General features: G+C 47.8%; 1 protein-coding gene across 1 annotated transcript in view; it reads left to right on the top strand.

Moving 5' to 3' along the window:
* Window positions 1-23,906, top strand: part of LOC140191234 (proto-oncogene vav-like) — a 185,487-nt gene that overhangs the window by 46,498 nt on the left and 115,083 nt on the right. Inside the window, exon 2 of the mRNA XM_072248435.1 lies at window positions 3,656-3,772. Within this exon, the coding sequence (XP_072104536.1) occupies window positions 3,656-3,772 (117 nt within the window). The remainder of the gene's footprint in view (window positions 1-3,655; window positions 3,773-23,906) is intronic.

The raw sequence follows: 23,906 nt of genomic DNA, 5'->3' as shown, positions 1-23,906 counted from the left end.
AGGCAAAATCTTTCATCTGGATTGAAAGATAGATTGGAGTTAGCTAATAATATAGTGAAGGGATGGAGAAGAGCTGGTTGTTCACAACTGGATCCAGGTGCCAAGGGGTGATGGGGAGATGGAGGTTGGAGAAATGACACTAGAAGCTGGGAGTGGTTGGGTGATAGTGACAAAGGAATGACGGAATCTCATTGGAGGGTAAATACTGAAATGATAAAATAGTACAACAAGGGACTATTTGTGGCTGACAAGGGAAACCAAAGCTATTGTAAAAGCAAAAGAAAGGGCATACAACAAAGCAAAAATTAATGGGAAGATAGAGGATTGGCAAGTTTTTAAAAACCTACACAGAGCAACTAAAAAAATCATTAGAAGGGAAAAGATGAAATATGAAAGCAAGCTGGTAAGTTATAGAGCAAAGTGGAGAGTAAAAGTTTTTTCAAGTATGTTAGAAATAAAAAAGAAATGAGAGTGGATATAGGACGGCTAGAAAATGAGGCAGGAGAAATAATAATGGGGGACAAGGAGATGGCAGATGAACTAAATGAATATTTTGCATCAGTCTTCACTGTGGAAGACACCAGCAGTGTGCCTGATTTTGTAGTGTGTGAAAGAAGTTACTGTTACAAGAGAGAAGGTGCTCAAAAAGCTGAAAGATCTAAAGGTACATAAGTCACCTAGACCAGAGGAACTGCATCCTACGGTTCTGAAAGAGGTAGCATTAGAGATTGTGGTGAATTAGAAATGATGTTTCAAAAATCATTGGACTCTGACAGGGTGCCAGAGGACTAGAAAATTGCAAACCTTACTCCACTCTTTAAGAAGGAAGTTATAGACCAGTTAGCCTGGCCTCAGTGGTTGGGAAGATGTTAGAGTCAATTGTTAAGGATGAGCTGATGGAGTTCTTTGTGACACAGGACAAGATAGTAGAATATCAGCATGGTTTCCTTCAGGGAAAATCCTGCCTGATAAGCCTGTTGGAATTCTTTGAGGAGATTACAAGTAGGATAGATAAAGGTGACGCAGTGGATGTTGTATATTTGTACTTTCAGAAGGCCTTGGACAAGGTGTCACACATGAGGTTGCTTACCAAGTTAAGAGCCCATGGTGTTACAGGAAAGTTACTAACATGGTTAGAGCACTGGCTGATTGCTAGGAGGCAGTGAGTGGGGATAAAAGGCTCCTCTTCTGGTTGGCTGCCAGTGACTAGTGGTGTTTCACAGGGGTCGGTGTTGGCTCCACTTCTTTTTATGCTGTATATAAATGATTTAGATGATGGACAGGATGGCTTTGTTGCCAAGTTTGCAGATGATGTGAAGATTGGTGGAGGGGCAGGTAGAGTTGAGGAAACAGGTAGGATGCAGAAGGACTTAGACAGATTAGGAGAACGGGCAAGAAAGTGTCGAATGAAATACAATGTTGGAAAATGCATGGTTATGTACTTTGGTAGAAGAAATAAATGTGCGGACTATTTTCTAAATGGGGAGAAAATCCAGGAATCTGAGATGCAGAGGGACTTGGGAGTCCTTGTGCAGAACATGCTGAATGTTAACTTGCAGGTTGAGTCAGTGGTAAGGAAGGCAAATGCCATGTTAGCATTCATTTCAAGAGGTCTAGAATACAAGAGCAGGGATGTGATGCTGAGGATTTATAAGGCACTGGTGAGGCCTCACCTTGAGTATTGTGAACAGTTTTGGGCCTCTCATCTTAGAAAAGATGTGCTGGCATTGGAGAGGGTCCAGAGGAGGTTCATAAGGATGATTCCAGGAATGAAAAGGTTATCATACGAGGAACGTTTCATGGCTCAGGGTCTGTGCTCGCTGGGATTTAGAAGGATGAGGGGGATGTCATTGAAACCTTTTGAATGTTGAAAGGCCTAGACAGAATAGATGTGAAAAAGAAGTTTTCCATGGTGGGAGAGTCTAGGACAAGAGGGCACAGCCTCAGGATAGAGGGGAGCCCTTTCAAAACAGAGATGCCGAGGAATTTCTTTAGCCAAAGCGTGGTAAATTTATGGAATTCGTTGCCACATGCAGCTGTGGAGGCCAGATTGTTGGAGGTATTTAAGGCAGACATTGATAGGTCTTGATTGGACATGGCATCAAAGGTTACGGGAAGAAGGCCGGGAACTGGGGTTGAGGAGGAGATTAAGAAAAAAGGATCAGCCATGATTGAATGGTGGAGCAGACTCAATGGGCCAGATGGCCTAATTCTGCCCCTATGTCTTATGGTCTTATGGCAATGTAGAGCATGGAATAAAATGAAGGTAAATGGGGGAGGTGTTGAGGTTCCCAGTTACAGGAGTGTTTGAGTGTGTGGGGAGGGAAAAAAGACATGGTAACGGGGGCCAAGTTGATCAGGAAGGGAGAGAGGAGAGGAAAAGGATAGAGGAAAACTTTCCTTTTGTTGTTTGTGTTTTGGAACGGTGTCTCTTAATTGTATTTTTAAATCTCCATTCAAAGAATGCAGACATAACAGCAACATTTAAGAGGTAGCACGATAGGCAAATGAAAAGGCAGGAAGTTGAAACATACAGAATGGTCCACGTGTAGTTGAACTTGGTATCATGGTTGGCATAGGAAACGTGGACTGACTGACCAGTACTTATGGAAGTGACTAAGTCTATACTTGTGATTTTCTGCTGTTGCAGCCCATCCACTCTTTTGCACACCTTCCTATCTGTTTGAGTTACTGTCACCTTCCTGTCTGTTTGAATCAATCTGGACATTCTCCTCTGAGCTCTTTCATTAACAAAGCGGTTTTGCCCACAGATCTGACACTCACTGGATTTTTTTTGTAGTTTTTCACATCATTCTCTGTAAACTCTAGAAACCGTGTGCATGTAAATCCCAGGAGATCAGCAGTCTCTGAGAAAAGCAAACCACCCCACAGTCAAAGTCACTTAGATCACATCACTTCCCCAACCTGATGTTTAGCCTGAACAGCAACTGAACCTCTTGACCATGTCTGCATGCTTTTCTGCATTGAGTTGCTGCCACATGATTGGCTGATTAGATATTTGCATCATTGAGCAAGTGTAGAGGTATACCTAATAAAGTTACCACTGTGTGTACGTTCCCAGTTGACTCATTTTGTTTCACACAAAATGCTGGAGGGGCGTCAGCAGGTCAGGCAGCATTTATGGAGAGGAATAAACAGTCGACATTCAATAAAGGGTCTCAGCTCGAAATGTTGACTGTTTATTCCTCTGTAAAGAGGCTGCGTGACCCTCTGAGTTCCTTTAGCATTTTGTATGTGGTGCTCTGGAGTTCCAGCATCTGTAGAATCTCTTGAGGTTGAGGAGGGAGCTTCACTTTGTATCTAACCCATACGCTGGGAGTGTGTGATGTGACAGTTTAGAGGGAGTTTCTCTCTGTGTCTAACCTGTACCCTGGGAGCATGTGATGGGATAATGTAGAGAAAGCTTCAACCTCTATCTAACCTGTACCCTGGAGTGTGTGATGGGACAGTGTAGAGGGAATTTCACACTCCATCTAAGCCATACGCTGGTCTCGGCCTGAAATGTTGGGTCATTATTCCTCGACATAGATGTTGCCTGACATGCTGAGTTCCTCCAGCATTTTGTGTTTGTTTCTCTGGATTTCCAGCATCTCTTGTGTTTGTTCATTTTTTAATGATGTTTCTTGTTTTACAGTTTCTCTGCCTGAAGAACATTCGGACATTTTTAAATGCTTGCTGTGAGAAGTTCAACATGAAGAAGAGTGAACTATTTGAAGCCTTCGATCTGTTTGATGTCCGAGACTTTGCCAAGGTATGCTTTCTACTTTCCACACTGGAACCTTGGGCTCAGTGCCCACTTTGTTTAGCAAATTTCAATCTGGCATGAGTATTGCTGGGGTTAAATTTCATATTTCTTGGTGCACGTTAGCTTTTTGGAAATTGGAAGTGTGTTATGTTGTAATTTGAGGACTGTAGGAATGGTTGAATTATTCTTAACAGGAATGTTGTCTGTGTGTTTGTTTGAAATGATCAATTGGTTTCTCCTTCTAGATAGTGACTCCATGGACCTTACTTTAGAGAGGAAATGGTTGTTCATCTTGGTATCCTAGATACTAGGTGATTAAAAATAATAATGATTCATTATCTGCAAAGTGCAGTTAGCATTCAGTTCCAATTACAAATGGCTCACGAATAGTGGTATCACAACAGATTAAGAGAAGGAACTGACAACTTTCACATGAGCTATTGGGTCTGTTCTCCTCTTCTTCTTCCTATACCCATCACCCTTACTGGGGCATAGCCCATGAACAACAGCTCACCAGAATCCTCAGTCCTGGGCAAAAGGTTGATCGGCCTTGTGGCTTCCACTTCCACCACACAACTTCATACATCTTCTGAGTGATGATGCTTCATCTCCCAACGATGAGGTCTTTGGAGCTTCTGTTGGTGCTTCTGTAGCTCTGGGCTTTTACAGGATGGTTGCTAGCCCCATGTCCAACCCTCCTCCTTTCGCAGCCGGGCTTGGGACTGTCTGTGGCAGAGTTATTGGGTCTCTCAGCCAACGCTGTGTGTCAAGAGAAGGTAGCCATGCTTCTATTCCTGACATACATTGCTTAGTACAAGGTTTGGTAAAGCCAATACCAATCACCGAGACAGAGCATAAAGATCAAGAGATCTTTATTTGTCATGTGTATCAAAACGTACAGTGAAACGCGTCACTTGTGCCAAATCAAATCAATGAGGATTATGTTGGGCTTCCGGCACTGACATACCATGCCTGCAACTCACTAAAACCTCACCAAACCTCATTAGAATGTGGGAAGACACCCACACAGTGACAGGGAGAATATACAAATTCTGTACAGACAATAGCATCTCTGTTAGAATTGCACAGTAACATGGGCGGCAGAAGCAAGTTAATGCACAGTAGATCTTGAGATAATGATGCAATAACCCATGCAAACTATTTTATTTAATGCTATTCACTCAAGAAGTGTGGTCTTTGTGGATTAACGGTATCTTAATGCTCAGCCCTTGAGAAGGTGGGAGTCAGCTGCCTTCTTGAACCACAGCAGTTCTTGGGATAGGAAGGGTTAACTGCCCCATCACCGAGATGTTCCTGCAACCAGTGTTTGCACTTTAAGGACTCTTTATCTCATTATCCCATGTTGTCATTATTTATTTCCATTTGCACAGTTTGTTCTCTTCTGCACTCTGGTTGATCTTTCATTGATCCTGTTAGAGTTACTATTCTATAGAGTGGCTGAGTATGCCCACAGGAAAATGAATCTCAGGGTTGTGTGTGGTGATACATGTACTATAATAATAAATGAACCTTCGGCTTGTATTCAGTGACAGATATGTATTTTGATAATAACATTTACTTTGAACTACTTTGAATTTTGGATAAATATAAATCATGAAATGCCCAGATACTTAAAATAGTATCACTCTATCTTCTATATCTACCTCAGAGAACAGATGAGGCCCAAGTTTGTATAGATAGCACAAGGATGCTCTCTGAACGATGGGCTGTTGTTACACACACACACACACACACACACACACACACTGAAGTCATCAACTTAGTACAAGTTCTGCTGGAAAGGTGTTGGTCTTCCAGCACAGTGAGAAGTCTGCCTGGCACATTGCAAACTGCAGGACTATGTGCTGGGGTGTGCACTGAAGCTTGGCTCAGCCAGTGCAAGGGCTTTGTGGTGAAGGACCACAGCCCAGACCCTTTCCGCTACTGGACATTGGGGAACTGAGATGGGTGGGGAATCCCTTTGATCAATGAAATGGGGGCCACATGAGTGTCAATGATGCTATGGTTTTAAAAAAGTGTTAGCCCCACCGAAAGGCCATCAGGACGTACCAAAGGCTGAACACCCACATTCAGCGTTTTAGGAACAGCTTCTTCCCTCTGTCATCAGATTTCAGAATGGACAATGAACCCATGAAAACTTCCTCAGTACTTCTTCACTATTTATCTATCTATTGTAACTTAGCATAATTTTTTATGCCTTACTGCCACAAGACAACCAATCTCACAAGATATGTCAGTGATAATAAATCTAATTCTGATTCCGAAGTGTAAACCTTTCAGGAATGGAAGAACGGGCTGGAGTGTATTGATCATGTGACTCAGAGAACGTAAAAGAATTTGGCACTGTGTTTTTCATTTAGCGTATGTATTTTCCTATGAATAAATTTGGTTAAAAAATTACACATGGCCAGACTTGAAAATGCCATCAGTGCCAACTGAATCAGTTTTATGTATTTTCTGGCATTCGCAGCATTATGCATTCACTTCTGGGTGAGACCTTGGCAATCTCCAGTGCTATTTGCTGTCTTTCAATGCACTTGAACAGTGATGAAACATTAATAAAAATGTTGATAGTGAAATTTGGAAGCACAAGGTTGTAGACGAGGAGTGATGCCGGTCACTCACAGGCCAACAGAAAGTTCAAATACAATGATTGTTAAAAAATTTATTCATTGAAGATAATTTATCATCTTATATTTATATTCTGATATTTCCTTAACATGAAGAAAGAGGCCATTTGTCCCATTGTGTAAGGGCCAGTTCTCAGAGTACTTCCATTCCACACTTATTTGTCTCACATGCCCATTAACACTCCCCCTGATGTTCCTATCAAATTCACAATGGCGAGGTAATTAGCACATCTTTGAGAGGTGGGTGTATCCAGGTGAAATCCTTGTGGTCTGCTGAGATCCCCTAGCATTTTGTGTGTGTGTTGGTCTGGATTTCTAGCATCTGCAGAACCTCTTGTGTCTATGATTTGATGCTCCATTGTGAAGTCTCTTTGAGGTACGTCTACTCTGAAAAAGTTGAAATGTTCTCTTCGATGGCATTTGCACAGTTTGTTGTCTTCTGCACTCTGGTTAATCTTTCGTTGATCCTGTTATAGCTACTGTTCTATATATTTGATGAGATTCAAGAACTTGAATCTCTGGGTTGTGTTGTGATATATATGTACTTTTTAGGCATCCGTTAGTCTCGTGAGACCATGGATTTGTGCCTTGGAAGGTTTCCAGGGCGCAGGCCTGGGCACGGTTGTATGGAAGACCAGCAGTTGCCCATGCTGCAAGTCTCCCCTCTCCACACCACCGAAGTTTTCCATGGAACGGAACTAGGACCCATAGAGCTTGGCACTGGTGTCATCGCAGAGCAATGTGTGGTTAAGAACCTTGCTCAAGGACACAACACACTGCCTCAGCTGAGGCTCGAACTAGCGATCTTCAGATCACTAGACCAATGCCTTAACCGCTTGGCCATGTGCCAACACAATATGTACTTAAATAATAAAATTTATTTCAAACTTTGACCTTTGGAATATCTCTGATGGGTGGAAGAGCAACCCCGATGATCCTCTTAGCAGTCCTCATAATCCTTTGTAGGAACTTGCAGTCAGATGCCTTGCAATTCCTGTGCTATACAACGATGCAGCTGGGCAGGACACTCGATGAGGCTCCTGTAAAAATTAGTTAGAATGGGGGAGGGACGCAGGTGGAGACACTGCTGTGTTTTCTTGACTGAAGATGTGGTTGAAGGACCAGGTGAGATCATTCGTAATGTTCATTCCCCTAGAAACTTGTCTTCATGGAGGAGCCGTGTATGTGCAGTGAGGAGTGGTTAGTCCACACCTTTCTGGAATCCACCATCACCTCTTTAGTCTTGTCCACTTTGAGACTCAAGATGCTGTGCGTGCACCATTCTACCAGCTGCCGTACCTCCTCTCTGTATGCCGTCTCATTGTCATTGTTGATGATGAGGCCAGCCTCCATTGTGTCTTTGGCAAACGTGATGAATCAGCCTGAACTGGATCTATCAGTATGGTCACTTGTCAGCCATGTGAACAGCAGTGGGCTGAACACACAGCCTTGCGGAGCACCAGTGCTCAGCGTGATCGAGCTGGAGATGTTTCTGCCAACACAGACTGACTGTGGCCATTCTGTCAAGAAGTCTAGGATTCACTTACAGCAAGAGGTGCTGAGACTTGGTGAGGATAGGTTACTCAGCAGCTTCTGAGGGATGACTGTATTAAATATTGAGGTGAAATCGATAAAGAGCATCATTTTCCAGGTGGAACAGGATAGAGTGGAGTGCAGAGGCTATGGCATCATCCGTGGTCCGATTTGAGTGATAAGCAAACTGGAAAGGGAGCAATATAGCAGGAAGATGGGATTTAATGTGATCCAGAACCAATCATTCAAAACATTTCATTATACAAACAGTAGTTGAGGTCAGTGCCACTGGATGGTAGTCATTGAAGCTTGTTACTGATGCCCTCTGGGGCCCTGGGATGATGGTGGCCACCTTGAAACCTGAGCAGACTGCGCCACGGAGATGTTGAAGATGTCTGTGAGAACCTGTGTTAACGGGGCTGCACAGTGCCTCAGCACCCAGCCAGGTATATTGACTCCAGCAATTTTCCCTTCCAATGACTGGTTGCTAGTTCCCTGTTTCCTCTCCCTCTCCTTTCTGAAATAGATTGCTCCCCTTTAATCCCATAGGGGCAATTCACAAATACAAAATAAAATAGGGGGCAGAAGTAGGCCATTCGGTCTCTCAAGCCCGCCCTACCACTCAGTGTCATCATGGCTGATTTACCTCAGGCCTTCCTTCCTTTTCTGTGCCACTTTCCCACATCCCTCAGTTCCTCAAGCTTTCAAATATATATCTCTCTCTGCCTTCAATATACTTCACCATTCATCTTCACCACCCTCTGGACAGAGAATTGCAGAGATACACCACCCTCGGAGAGAAGGAATTTCGGTTTTAAATGACTGGCCCCTTGTTTTGACTTTTCCAGCAGTGAATTCCGGAGTGTTGGGAGTCTGAAGGGTGATAATCAGTATCTTCACTATGATTATAGCTGTTCCTATGGATCCTTCAGCCAGAGGTGCTTGATGCCATTGTAAACGTCGCAGTGATGTAAACACTAGTACAAGATACCTGTGGCCGTTCGAGCTTCCCAAATAGAAGGCACTCACGGGGCTCTTGGTGAAGGAGGCAGACAAGGGTTTAGCACCCAACATGTTCCCCACCGAGACTGCGCCAGCCCTTCAGAGAGCATGGACCATTTTTTTTACAGATAGACCATAGAGAGCATCCCCATTGGATGTATCACAGTGCGTTATGGCAACAACACTGCCCAAGAGTGCCAAGGAATGTTAAGCGCAGCCCAGTCCATTCGGGAACTGCCCTCACCTCCATCGACTCTGTCCACGCTCCTCACTGCTCCTTAGAAGCAGCCTATATCATCAAGGATCTCCTCCAACCCCTGTCATTCACTTCTCTCCCCATTCGTGAGAGCACGTACCAGCGGGGTTGGGTATAGCCTCTGCCCCACTCTTATCAGATTCTTCAATGGATGGCTCAATAAACTATTGACCTCACCGTGGCCCTGGCATTTCTGTTGTGTACCTGCGCTGCACTCCTCTCAAACTCTAATATTTCGCTTCGCAGTCAAAATGCACGATTGTTTATTGTCATTCCTCAACACGAGTGTAAAGGAGGAAGAACCAATCGGATCCCGTGCAGCATAACAAGAATCACAACAGGCATAAACACACAGTAATATAGATATAAAAGCAATCCGATAAACAAACACTGAGTGGCTGCTTTATCAGGCTCAGGAGGTGCCAAATAAACTGAGTGTACTTTGATGCTGTGAACTTTGAGCATTAAGAACATTTCAGACTCTCTTAGATGGGCACAAGGATGAAATGAAACAAAAATGGAGTGCTGGATGAAAAATTGTGCGACGAATGGCCTGTACGGTTCAATGCCTCATGATTTACATTCTATTTCTGGGGGTTAAATGCCCCACCTCTGCTGATATGTTTTATTGACTTAAGCTTACCACAATCTGCAGGTAGCTTCAGACCAATGAGAAGTCACTACTTACAGAGTGTTGTGTGGCTATTTATACATGGATTAGCTAGAAAACATGGACTGATTGTATCGATATGAAGTGATGCTAGTGCACGAGTACTGTACCTGAATGTAATGAGGCTCTAAAAGAAAATGATAAAGTGAGCGAGGTAGCATAGTCACAGTGTGCAGGTCAGTGCAGGTATCCGCTGTGGAGTCTGTCAGTGTAAAGTGACAGTGAATGGGGGGATGAAGGGGGTGGTGAGGGACTGTGGAGGGGAGTGTGTCAGTGTAAAGTGACAGTGAATGGGGGGATGAAGGGGGTGGTGAGAGACTGTGGAGGGGAGTGTGTCAGTGTAAAGTGACAGTGAATGGGGGATGAAGGGGGTGGTGAGAGACTGTGGAGGGGAGTGTGTCAGTGTGAAGTGACAGTGAATGGGGGATGAAGGGGGTGGTGAGAGACTGTGTTGAGGAGTGTGTCAGTGTAAAATGACAGTGAATGGGGGATGAAGGGGTGATGAGGGACTGTGGAGGGGAGAGTGTCAGTGTAAAGTGACAGTGAATGGGGGATGAAGGGGGTGGTGAGAGACTGTGGAGGGGAGAGTGTCAGTGTAAAGTGACAGTGAATGGGGGATGAAGGGGGTGGTGAGGGACTGTGGAGGGGAGTGTGTCAGTGTAAACTGACAGTGAATGGGGGATGGAGGGGGTGTTGAGGGACTGTGTTGAGGAGTGTGTCAGTGTAAAGTGACAGTGAATGGGGGATGGAGGGGGTGGTGAGAGACTGTGTTGAGGAGTGTGTCAGTGTAAAGTGACAGTGAATGTGGGATGAAGGGGGTGGTGAGAGACTGTGGAGGGGAGTGTGTCAGTATAAAGTGACAGTGAATGGGGGATGGAGGGGGTGGTGAGAGACTGTGGAGGGGAGTGTGTCAGTGTAAAGTGACAGTGAATGGGGGGGATGGAGGGGGTGGTGAGGGACTGTGTTGAGGAGTGTGTCAGTGTAAAGTGACAGTGAATGGGGGATGAAGGGGGTGGTGAGAGACTGTGTTGAGGAGTGTGTCAGTGTAAGGTGACAGTGAATGGGGGATGGAGGGGGTGCTGAGAGACTGTGGAGGGGAGTGTGTCAGTGTAAAGTGACAATGAATGGGAGATGGAGGGGGTGTTGAGAGACTGTGGAGGGGAGTGTGTCAGTGTAAAGTGACAGTGAATGGGGGGGATGAAGGGGGTGGTGAGAGACTGTGGAGGGGAGTGTGTCGGTGTAAGGTGACAGTGAATGGGGGATGGAGGGGGTGGTGAGGGACTGTGGAGGGGAGTGTGTCAGTGTAAAGTGACAGTGAATGGGGGATGGAGGGGGTGGTGAGAGACTGTGGAGGGGAGTGTGTCAGTGTAAAGTGACAGTGAATGGGGGATGGAGGAGGTGGTGAGAGACTGTGTTGAGGAGTGTGTCAGTGTAAAGTGACAGTGAATGTGGGATGAAGGGGGTGTTGAGAGACTGTGGAGGGGAGTGTGTCAGTGTAAAGTGACAGTGAATGGGGGGGATGAAGGGGGTGGTGAGAGACTGTGGAGGGGAGTGTGTCAGTGTGAAGTGACAGTGAATAGGGATGGAAGGGGTGGTGAGAGACTGTGGAGGGGAGTGTGTCAGTGTAAAGTGACAGTGAATGTGGGATGAAGGGGGTGGTGAGAGACTGTGGAGGGCAGTGTGTCAGTGTAAAGTGACAGTGAATGTCGGATGAAGGGGGTGGTGAGAGACTGTGGAGGGGAGTGTGTCAGTGTAAAGTGACAGTGAATGGGGGGGATGGAGGGGGTGGTGAGGGACTGTGTTGAGGAGTGTGTCAGTGTAAAGTGACAGTGAATGGGGGATGAAGGGGGTGGTGAGAGACTGTGTTGAGGAGTGTGTCAGTGTAAGGTGACAGTGAATGGGGGATGGAGGGGGTGCTGAGAGACTGTGGAGGGGAGTGTGTCAGTGTAAAGTGACAATGAATGGGAGATGGAGGGGGTGTTGAGAGACTGTGGAGGGGAGTGTGTCAGTGTAAAGTGACAGTGAATGGGGGGGATGAAGGGGGTGGTGAGAGACTGTGGAGGGGAGTGTGTCGGTGTAAGGTGACAGTGAATGGGGGATGGAGGGGGTGGTGAGGGACTGTGGAGGGGAGTGTGTCAGTGTAAAGTGACAGTGAATGGGGGATGGAGGGGGTGGTGAGAGACTGTGGAGGGGAGTGTGTCAGTGTAAAGTGACAGTGAATGGGGGATGGAGGGGGTGGTGAGAGACTGTGTTGAGGAGTGTGTCAGTGTAAAGTGACAGTGAATGTGGGATGAAGGGGGTGGTGAGAGACCGTGGAGGGGAGTGTGTCAGTGTAAAGTGACAGTGAATGGGGGATGGAGGGGGTGGTGAGAGACTGTGGAGGGGAGTGTGTCAGTGTAAAGTGACAGTGAATGGGGGGGATGGAGGGGGTGGTGAGGGACTGTGTTGAGGAGTGTGTCAGTGTAAAGTGACAGTGAATGGGGGATGAAGGGGGTGGTGAGAGACTGTGTTGTGGAGTGTGTCAGTGTAAGGTGACAGTGAATGGGGGATGGAGGGGGTGGTGAGAGACTGTGTTGAGGAGTGTGTCAGTGTGAAGTGACAATGAATGGGAGATGGAGGGGGTGTTGAGAGACTGTGGAGGGGAGTGTGTCAGTGTAAAGTGACAGTGAATGGGGGGGATGAAGGGGGTGGTGAGAGACTGTGGAGGGGAGTGTGTCGGTGTAAGGTGACAGTGAATGGGGGATGGAGGGGGTGGTGAGGGACTGTGGAGGGGAGTGTGTCAGTGTAAAGTGACAGTGAATGGGGGATGGAGGGGGTGGTGAGAGACTGTGGAGGGGAGTGTGTCAGTGTAAAGTGACAGTGAATGGGGGATGGAGGGGGTGGTGAGAGACTGTGTTGAGGAGTGTGTCAGTGTAAAGTGACAGTGAATGTGGGATGAAGGGGGTGGTGAGAGACTGTGGAGGGGAGTGTGTCAGTGTAAAGTGACAGTGAATGGGGGATGGAGGGGGTGGTGAGAGACTGTGGAGGGGAGTGTGTCAGTGTAAAGTGACAGTGAATGGGGGGGATGGAGGGGGTGGTGAGGGACTGTGTTGAGGAGTGTGTCAGTGTAAAGTGACAGTGAATGGGGGATGAAGGGGGTGGTGAGAGACTGTGTTGAGGAGTGTGTCAGTGTAAGGTGACAGTGAATGGGGGATGGAGGGGGTGGTGAGAGACTGTGGAGGGGAGTGTGTCAGTGTAAAGTGACAATGAATGGGAGATGGAGGGGGTGTTGAGAGACTGTGGAGGGGAGTGTGTCAGTGTAAAGTGACAGTGAATGGGGGGATGAAGGGGGTGGTGAGAGACTGTGGAGGGGAGTGTGTCGGTGTAAGGTGACAGTGAATGGGGGATGGAGGGGGTGGTGAGGGACTGTGGAGGGGAGTGTGTCAGTGTAAAGTGACAGTGAATGGGGGATGGAGGGGGTGGTGAGAGACTGTGGAGGGGAGTGTGTCAGTGTAAAGTGACAGTGAATGGGGGATGGAGGGGGTGGTGAGAGACTGTGTTGAGGAGTGTGTCAGTGTAAAGTGACAGTGAATGTCGGATGAAGGGGGTGGTGAGAGACTGTGGAGGGGAGTGTGTCAGTGTAAAGTGACAGTGAATGGGGGATGAAGGGGGTGGTGAGAGACTGTGTTGTGGAGTGTGTCAGTGTAAGGTGACAGTGAATGGGGGATGGAGGGGGTGCTGAGAGACTGTGGAGGGGAGTGTGTCAGTGTAAAGTGACAGTGAATGGGGATGGAGGGGGTGGTGAGAGACTGTGTTGAGGAGTGTGTCAGTGTGAAGTGACAGTGAATGGGGGATGGAGGGGGTGGTGAGGGACTGTGGAGGGGAGTGTGTCAGTGTAAAGTGACAATGAATGGGAGATGGAGGGGGTGTTGAGAGACTGTGGAGGGGAGTGTGTCGGTGTAAGGTGACAGTGAATGGGGGATGGAGGGGGTGGTGAGAGACTGTGGAGGGGAGTGTGTCAGTGTAAAGTGACAGTGAATGGGGGATGGAGGGGGTGGTGAGAGACTGTGGAGGGGAGTGTGTCAGTGTAAAGTAACAGTGAATGGGGGATGGAGGGGGTGGTGAGAGACTGTGTTGAGGAGTGTGTCAGTGTAAAGTGACAGTGAATGTGGGATGAAGGGGGTGGTGAGAGACTGTGGAGGGGAGTGTGTCAGTGTAAAGTGACAGTGAATGGGGGATGGAGGGGGTGGTGAGAGACTGTGGAGGGGAGTGTGTCAGTGTAAAGTGACAGTGAATGGGGGGGATGGAGGGGGTGGTGAGGGACTGTGTTGAGGAGTGTGTCAGTGTAAAGTGACAGTGAATGGGGGATGAAGGGGGTGGTGAGAGACTGTGTTGAGGAGTGTGTCAGTGTAAGGTGACAGTGAATGGGGGATGGAGGGGGTGCTGAGAGACTGTGGAGGGGAGTGTGTCAGTGTAAAGTGACAATGAATGGGAGATGGAGGGGGTGTTGAGAGACTGTGGAGGGGAGTGTGTCAGTGTAAAGTGACAGTGAATGGGGGGGATGAAGGGGGTGTTGAGAGACTGTGGAGGGGAGTGTGTCAGTGTAAAGTGACAGTGAATGGGGGGGATGAAGGGGGTGGTGAGAGACTGTGGAGGGGAGTGTGTCAGTGTGAAGTGACAGTGAATGGGGGATGGAGGGGGTGGTGAGAGACTGTGTTGTGGAGTGTGTCAGTGTAAGGTGACAGTGAATGGGGGATGGAGGGGGTGCTGAGAGACTGTGGAGGGGAGTGTGTCAGTGTAAAGTGACAGTGAATGGGGGATGGAGGGGGTGGTGAGAGACTGTGGAGGGGAGTGTGTCAGTGTAAAGTGACAGTGCATGGGGGGGATGGAGGGGGTGGTGAGGGACTGTGTTGAGGAGTGTGTCAGTGTAAAGTGACAGTGAATGGGGGATGAAGGGGGTGGTGAGAGACTGTGTTGTGGAGTGTGTCAGTGTAAGGTGACAGTGAATGGGGGATGGAGGGGGTGCTGAGAGACTGTGGAGGGGAGTGTGTCAGTGTGAAGTGACAGTGAATGGGGATGGAGGGGGTGGTGAGAGACTGTGGAGGGGAGAGTGTCAGTGTAAAGTGACAGTGAATGGGGGATGAAGGGGGTGGTGAGAGACTGTGGAGGGGTATGTGTCAGTGTAAAATGACAGTGAATGGGGGGATGAAGGGGGTGGTGAGAGACTGTGGAGGGGAGTGTGTCAGTGTGAAGTGACAGTGAATGGGGGATGGAGGGGGTGGTGAGAGACTGTGGAGCGGAGTGTGTCAGTGTAAAGTGACAGTGAATGGGGGATGGAGGGTGTGGTGAGGGACTGTGTTGTGGAGTGTGTCAGTGTAAGGTGACAGTGAATGGGAGATGGAGGGGGTGTTGAGAGACTGTGGAGGGGAGTGTGTCAGTGTAAAGTGACAGTGAATGGGGGATGGAGGGTGTGGTGAGGGACTGTGTTGAGGAGTGTGTCAGTGTAAAGTGACAGTGAATGGGAGATGGAGGGGGTGTTGAGAGACTGTGGAGGGGAGTGTGTCAGTGTAAAGTGACAGTGAATGGGGGATGAAGGGGGTGGTGAGAGACTGTGTTGAGGAGTGTGTCAGTGTAAGGTGACAGTGAATGGGGGATGGAGGGGGTGGTGAGAGACTGTGGAGGGGAGTGTGTCAGTGTAAAGTGACAGTGAATAGGGATGGAGGTGGTGGTGAGAGACTGTGTTGAGGAGTGTGTCAGTGTAAGGTGACAGTGAATGGGGGATGGAGGGGGTGGTGAGAGACTGTGGAGGGGAGTGTGTCAGTGTAAAGTGACAGTGAATGGGGGATGGAGGGGGTGGTGAGAGACTGTGGAGGGGAGTGTGTCAGTGTAAAGTGACAGTGAATGGGGGGGATGAAGGGGGTGGTGAGAGACTGTGTTGAGGAGTGTGTCAGTGTAAAGTGACAGTGAATGGGGGATGAAGGGGGTGGTGAGAGACTGTGTTGAGGAGTGTGTCAGTGTAAAGTGACAGTGAATGGGGGATGGAGGGGGTGGTGAGAGACTGTGTTGAGGAGTGTGTCAGTGTAAAGTGACAGTGAATGTGGGATGAAGGGGGTGGTGAGAGACTGTGGAGGGGAGTGTGTCAGTGTAAAGTGACAGTGAATGGGGGATGAAGGGGGTGGTTAGAGACTGTGGAGGGGAGTGTGTCGGTGTAAGGTGACAGTGAATGGGGGGGATGGAGGGGGTGGTGAGGGACTGTGGAGGGGAGTGTGTCAGTGTAAAGTGACAGTGAATGGGGATGGGGGGTGGTGAGAGACTGTGGAGGGGAGTGTGTCAGTGTAAGGTGACAGTGAATGGGGGATGGAGGGGGTGGTGAGGGACTGTGGAGGGGAGTGTGTCGGTGTAAGGTGACAGTGAATGGGGGATGGAGGGGGTGGTGAGAGACTGTGGAGGGGAGTGTGTCAGTGTAAAGTGACAGTGAATGGGGGATGGAGGGGGTGTTGAGAGACTGTGGAGGGGAGTGTGTCGGTGTAAGGTGACAGTGAATGGGGGATGGAGGGGGTGGTGAGGGACTGTGGAGGGGAGTGTGTCAGTGTAAAGTGACAGTGAATGGGGGATGGGGGGTGGTGAGAGACTGTGGAGGGGAGTGTGTCGGTGTAAGGTGACAGTGAATGGGGGATGGAGGGGGTGGTGAGAGACTGTTGAGGAGTGTGTCAGTGTGAAGTGACAGTGAATGGGGATGGAGGGGGTGGTGAGAGACTGTGTTGAGGAGTGTGTCAGTGTAAAGTGACAGTGAATGGGGATGGAGGGGGTGTTGAGAGACTGTGGAGGGGAGTGTGTTGGTGTAAGGTGACAGTGAATGGGGGATGGAGGGGGTGGTGAGAGACTGTGGAGGGGAGTGTGTCGGTGTAAGGTGACAGTGAATGGGGGATGGAGGGGGTGGTGAGAGACTGTGTTGAGGAGTGTGTCAGTGTGAAGTGACAGTGAATGGGGATGGGGGGTGGTGAGAGACTGTGGAGGGGAGTGTGTCAGTGTAAAGTGACAGTGAATGGGGGATGGAGGGGGTGGTGAGAGACTGTGGAGGGGAGTGTGTCAGTGTAAAGTGACAGTGAATGTGGGATGGAGGGGGTGGTGAGAGACTGTGGAGGGGAGTGTGTCAGTGTAAAGTGACAGAGAATGGGGGATGGAGGGGGTGGTGAGAGACTGTGGAGGGGAGTGTGTCGGTGTAAGGTGACAGTGAATGGGGGATGGAGGGGGTGGTGAGGGACTGTGGAGGGGAGTGTGTCAGTGTAAAGTGACAGTGAATGGGGATGGGGGGTGGTGAGAGACTGTGGAGGGGAGTGTGTCGGTGTAAGGTGACAGTGAATGGGGGATGGAGGGGGTGGTGAGAGACTGTGGAGGGGAGTGTGTCGGTGTAAGGTGACAGTGAATGGGGGATGGAGGGGGTGGTGAGAGACTGTGTTGAGGAGTGTGTCAGTGTGAAGTGACAGTGAATGGGGATGGGGGGTGGTGAGAGACTGTGGAGGGGAGTGTGTCAGTGTAAAGTGACAGTGAATGGGGGATGGAGGGGGTGGTGAGAGACTGTGGAGGGGAGTGTGTCAGTGTAAAGTGACAGTGAATGTGGGATGGAGGGGGTGGTGAGAGACTGTGGAGGGGAGTGTGTCAGTGTAAAGTGACAGTGAATGGGGATGAAGGGGGTGGTGAGAGACTGTGGAGGGGAGTGTGTCAGTGTAAAGTGACAGTGAATGGGGGATGGAGGGGGTGGTGAGAGACTGTGGAGGGGAGAGTGTCAGTGTAAAGTGACAGTGAATGGGGGATGAAGTGGGTGGTGAGAGACTGTGTTGAGGAGAGTGTCAGTGTAAAGTGACAGTGAATGGGGGATGGAGGGGGTGGTGAGAGACTGTGGAGGGGTGTGTGTCAGTGTAAAGTGACAGTGAATAGGGATGGAGGGGGTGGTGAGAGACTGTGGAGGGGAGTGTGTCAGTGTAAAGTGACAGTGAATGGGGGATGGAGGGGGTGGTGAGAGACTGTGTTGAGGAGTGTGTCAGTGTAAAGTGACAGTGAATGTGGGATGAAGGGGGTGGTGAGAGACTGTGGAGGGGAGTGTGTCAGTGTAAAGTGACAGTGAATGGGGGATGGAGGGGGTGGTGAGAGACTGTGGAGGGGAGTGTGTCGGTGTAAGGTGACAGTGAATGGGGGATGGAGGGGGTGGTGAGAGACTGTGTTGAGGAGTGTGTCAGTGTGAAGTGACAGTGAATGGGGATGGGGGGTGGTGAGAGACTGTGGAGGGGAGTGTGTCAGTGTAAAGTGACAGTGAATGGGGGATGGAGGGGGTGGTGAGAGACTGTGGAGGGGAGTGTGTCAGTGTAAAGTGACAGTGAATGTGGGATGGAGGGGGTGGTGAGAGACTGTGGAGGGGAGTGTGTCAGTGTAAAGTGACAGTGAATGGGGATGAAGGGGGTGGTGAGAGACTGTGGAGGGGAGTGTGTCAGTGTAAAGTGACAGTGAATGGGGGATGGAGGGGGTGGTGAGAGACTGTGGAGGGGAGAGTGTCAGTGTAAAGTGACAGTGAATGGGGGATGAAGTGGGTGGTGAGAGACTGTGTTGAGGAGAGTGTCAGTGTAAAGTGACAGTGAATGGGGGATGGAGGGGGTGGTGAGAGACTGTGGAGGGGTGTGTGTCAGTGTAAAGTGACAGTGAATAGGGATGGAGGGGGTGGTGAGAGACTGTGGAGGGGAGTGTGTCAGTGTAAAGTGACAGTGAATGGGGGATGGAGGGGGTGGTGAGAGACTGTGGAGGGGTGTGTGTCAGTGATGGGTTGAGATAATGGAAGGAAGTTTTGATGGTTTGGGATAAGTAATTGTTCTGAATTTCCTTTCTGTACTATGTCCATGTACTTATGAACGTAATTATTTGTCTGGATGTCATGCAGGCGAAAGCTTTTTCCTGTGCATCAGTACATGTGACAATCATACACCAATCCCAATTCCAATACACTCTCTGTCAGCCACAGCAGAGCAGGTCTGACATGGCAGACGCTGCTCCAGATATATTGGAATGCTCAGCGAAGAACCGTATACTGGATGCTTTCCACGTCTTTGGAGTTTTGCACCACTGACTATATTCTGCATTTGTGAACCCCCTAGTGAAAGTTGCCCCAGCCCTCCTGCCAGACAACAGCGCAATATCAGCAGCTGAGTTCCCTCATGAAGCTCGCCCTCTGGTCCGTACCTCCGCTCATGGTGCCTTGCATCTGAGCTGGTGCCCTGTGCTAGAGTGCAATGTTGGTGCATTTTGACTGCGGTTTGCATGCCTGCACTGCCTGCTGTCCCAGCTCTGGAGCAGTCTGGGGCTCTAGGCTGCGGTTGCGACTCCCAGATGCATGTTCGCAAAGTCCTGCAGCAATCCTCGGCTGCAGAGACCCATGTTCTGTTGCCAACCACATCCAATAGCTGCAGCGAGAACGCTTGCAATTCAGTGCTGCCTCCAGAGTTCTTCAAGTGGTGACTTCTCGTTGGTCTGAAACGATCTGTTTAATGTGATAAGCTTAAAATAATAAGAAATATCAGCAGGGGTGGGACATTTGGCCCCCATACATAGACCATAAATCATAGAACATTAATGCCATTTGGCCCACAAACTTTTAATGATCAATCTAACCCTTCCCTCCTTCGTAACCCTCCTTTTTTCCTTTCACCCTAAGTTCAAAGCTCAAAGGAAAATTTATTATCAGAGTACGTGCATGCCACCACATACAATCCTGTGATTCTTCTTCTGCAGGCATACTTAGCAAATCTATGGGACGGTAGTTGTAAACAGGATCTGTAAACTGGAAACAAACTGCAAATGCATCGATAAGTAAATAGCAATAAATAACGAGCATGAAGTAACAAGAGAAAAGAATCCATGAATGAGTGTAGTTAGCCCCTTTTGTTGAAGAGCCTGATGGTAGTAACTAATTCTTAAACCTGGTGCTGTGAGACCTGTGAACCTTCTCCCTCATGGCAGCAGTGGGAAAAGAACATGGCCTACGTGGTGAGCATCTTTGTTGATAGAAGCAACATTGGTTCAATGTTGGTTCATGGTTCAATGTTTGGGAGGGTTTTACCTGTGGTGTACTGGGCTGAATCCACTGCCTTTTGTAGGATTTTCTGCTCAAAGGCATTGGTGTTCCCATACCAGGCCATAATGCAGCCAGTTGGCACACTTTCCACCATACGTTATAGAAGTTTGCCAAGGTTCTCGATGACATGCCGAACCTTCGCAAACTCTTGAGGAACTAGAGGTGCTGTTGTGCTTTCTTCCCAATAATACTTATATGATGGGACCAGGACAAGTCCTCTGAGATAGTGACACACGGGAATTTCAAGTTACTGACCCTCTACCTCTGATCCTCCTATGATCACTGTCTCATGGACCTCTGGCTTCCCTCTCCTGAAGGTTCCTTGGTCTTATTGACATTGAGTGAGAGGTTGTTGTTATTACAGCCCTCAGCCAAGTTTTCAAATTCCCCCCGTATGTTGATTTATCACCCCCTTTGATATCAGCCCACAACACTGGCATCATCAGCAAACTTGCATATGGTATTAGAACTGTACCGAGCCACACAGGGATAGCTGTAAAGCAAGTAGAGCAGGGGGCTAAGTAGATACACTGTGTTGTTCCTGTGCTGATGGAGATTGTGGACGAGATATTTTTGCCAATTCGAACTGACTGGGGTCTGCATGTGAGGAAATCAAGGATCTAATTGAACAAGTGGGTATTGAGGCCCAGGTCTTGGAGTTTACTGACTAGTTTTGAGGGGATGATGGTGTTAAGTGCTGAGCTGTAATTGATAATGAACATCCTGAAAGTTGCATCTTTGTTGTCCAGAAGTTCCAGGGTTGTGTGAAAAGCCAACAAGATAACGTCTGCTGTAGATGTGTTGCGTTGGAGTGAATCCATGTGTCTGTGAGAGGATCTCAAATGTTCTTAATATTCAAAGCTCAAAGTAAATTCATTATCAGTAGTCATTTTATTAGCCACCTCCTGTACCTAAGAAAGTGGCCACTGAGTGTTTGTTTGTGGTCCCCTTCTACCGTAGGCCATCCATTTCCAGATTTGAAATGCTGTGCATTCAGTGATGCTTTTCTGCACACCACAGTTGTTATTTGAGTTACTGTTGCCTTCCTGTCAGCTTCAACTAGTCTGGCCATTGTCCTCTGACTTCTCTCATTAAGAAGATGTTTTCACCCACAGAACTGTCTCTCGTACTTTTTTTCATTTTTTTGCACCATCTCTGTAAGCTCTAGAGACTGTAGTGTGTGAAAATCCCAGGAGATCAGCAGTTTCTGAGATACTCAAACCACCCTGTCTAGTACCAACAATCACTCCATGGTCAAAATGGCTTATATCACATTTCTTCCACATTCTGATGCTGGGTTTGAGCAATAAATGAAACGCTTGACCATGCTTGCATGTTTTTATGCATTTGGTTGCTGCCATGTGATTGGCAGATGAGATATTTGCATTAATGAGCAGGTGTACAGGTGTACCTAATAAAGTGGCCAGATGTACGTTAGTGATAATAAATCTGATCCTGACTCTGAATTAAAAATTGATAAGCTGCAAATGCTGGAACTGTGAACTAAAACAGGAAACATCATCGAGTCAGGCAGCATCTGCAGAGAGTGAAAGGGTTTCTGGCTGAAGACAATTCCCCCTTTTTGATGCTGCTGAATATTTTCATATTTTCTATTTTTATCTCAGTGGGGCAACTTTGTAATCCAATCCTTTTATGTTTAGGGCTGTTTCTTTCCTTCTCGTTTGTTGTAATTACATATTCATGTTGAGTTTAATGTGGACATCAGCACTCATTGTTTATACAATATCATACATACAATTGTTCCCTTTCCACCAGCTTCATTCAGCTCACAATGTTGGCGTCAAATTCCACCTGCCTGCCGTTCTCTTGTTCACCTTGGGTTGCGTGTTCATGAAGGTGTGTGTTGGCCTCGACCAGCAATGTGGTGAAGTCACCTCATTGTGCTGGGCTGTGGAGGAAATGGAGTTGTTCTACATGTAAAATGCACAAACCTTTCACTCTGTTGGCATGCTTGCTTCAGCCCAACCTCAGCCATGATAAGAGAGTTTCCTTTTCTCATCATCCTGCCACTTGGCATCCTTTGTGTAGAAAAGCTAGGTACTTTCTAATCCAGTTTCATATCAAAGTTCAAAGTAATATAAATTACCAAATGTATATCCACCATATATACAATTTTGAGATTAGTTTTCTTGCAGGAATCCACAGGAAAATAATGAAATAGAATCCATGAAAAACTACCTAAGAAATGCAGCGACCCTGAAAGTGAGTCGACAGGCTGTGGAGTGTGTTCTGCACTGAGGCAAGTGAAGGTGTACATGCAGTCCATGAGCCCAATGGTTGTAGGGCAACAACTGTTTCTGAACCTGGCTGGTGGTTTGGGACCCGAGGCTCCTGCACCTCCCGCCCGATGGTACTAGTGACAAGAGAAGGAGTTGGGTCAAACACAGGCTCGGTTGAGAGATCATGACTGGCACAGCGTAGTGGGGCCGAACACGTTTATTTTCCACCCTCAGCCCTCGGGACCGATCAAACCCTGTGATGAATTTAAGCCATGACCTGTGTCCTAACATCAGCTAACTCCACCCTATCTTAGCAACACACACACAAAAATGCTGGAGGAACTCAGCAGGCCAAACAGTTGATGCTTTGGGATATGTTGATGAGAAAATGGGAAGAATAAAAGATGAGATTAGTATGTTGTAAATGGGTGGCTGATGGTGGGAACCAACTCAATGGGCTGAAGGGCCTGGTTCCGAACTGTATTTGTCTGTGACTCTGTGTATATGTGTGTATTATGTGAAGGGCAAAGGTCTATCACTGTGTGAGGAGTTTAAGTTTGCTAGAGAATGCCAGGGTGGGAGAAGTGGGGGATTTAGTAGAACTGCTCGAGATAGAGTAGCTGGAGAGTGCCAATGCTTTTATCTGCTACGATGTGAAAGGCAGGGCTGTGGGATGTGGCTAGTAGGAGAGAGAAAAGTGAGATACATTACAAGCACAAATGGCCATAACTTGCAGGTTGAGTCGATGGTAAGGAAGGCCAATGCATTGTTAACATTCATTTCATGAGGACTAGAATACAAAAGCAAGCATGTAATGCTGAGTCTTAATAAGGCATTAATCAGATTGCACTTGGAGTATTGTGAGCAGTTTTAGGCTACTTATCTAAGAAAGGATGTGCTGACATTGGGGACCGTCCACAAGAGAGTCATGAGAATAATCCTGGGAATTAAAGGGTTAACTAAGGAGGAGCGTTTAATGACTCTGGGCCTGAACTTGCTGGAGTTTAGAAGGATGAGGGAGGGTAGCATTGAAACCTATCAAATATTGAGACCTAAATAGAGAGGATGTGGAGAAGCTGTTTCCTATAGTGCAGGACTCTAGGACCAGAGAACGCTGTCTCAGGATAGAAGAATGTCTCTGTAGAACAGTAATAAGGAGGAATTGCTATAGCTGGAGGGTGGTGACTTTATGGAATTCATTGCCACAGATGGCTGTGGAGGCCAAGTCATTGTGTATATTGAAAGTGGAGTTTGATAGGTTCTTGGTTAGTAAGAGTGTCACAGCTTACAGGGAGACGGCAGGAGAATGGGTTTGAGATATTATATATCAGCCATGATCGAATGTTGGAGGAGACTTGGTGGGCCTAGTGGTCTACTTCTGCTCCTGTGCCTTGTGTCCTCAAAACTGAGTCTGGAACACTGCACACTAATGTTTTCCTCCCGGTAGGTAGAATTAAAAGTTGTCCTAAGCCTGCAGCAAATCTGAGTTGGACTTCACAGAGCACTGTACTCAATCCTGATTATCATCATATGCAAGGGACATAGAGGATGTAGAGAAGACTTACAATAAGATACCAGCAATACCAAGGATGCCCATACCATAAAGGATGGAATAGGCCATTTAGCCCCTCAAACGTGTTCCACCATTATACAAGGATGACTCCATTTCCCAGCATAATCATCATATCC

The sequence above is a fragment of the Mobula birostris genome, chromosome 32 (genome assembly GCF_030028105.1).
Source record: "Mobula birostris isolate sMobBir1 chromosome 32, sMobBir1.hap1, whole genome shotgun sequence".
NCBI classification, from domain to species: domain Eukaryota; kingdom Metazoa; phylum Chordata; class Chondrichthyes; order Myliobatiformes; family Myliobatidae; genus Mobula; species Mobula birostris.
The sequence above is the reverse complement of the archived record's forward strand: the minus strand, read 5'-3'. Positions and strand labels throughout refer to the sequence as shown.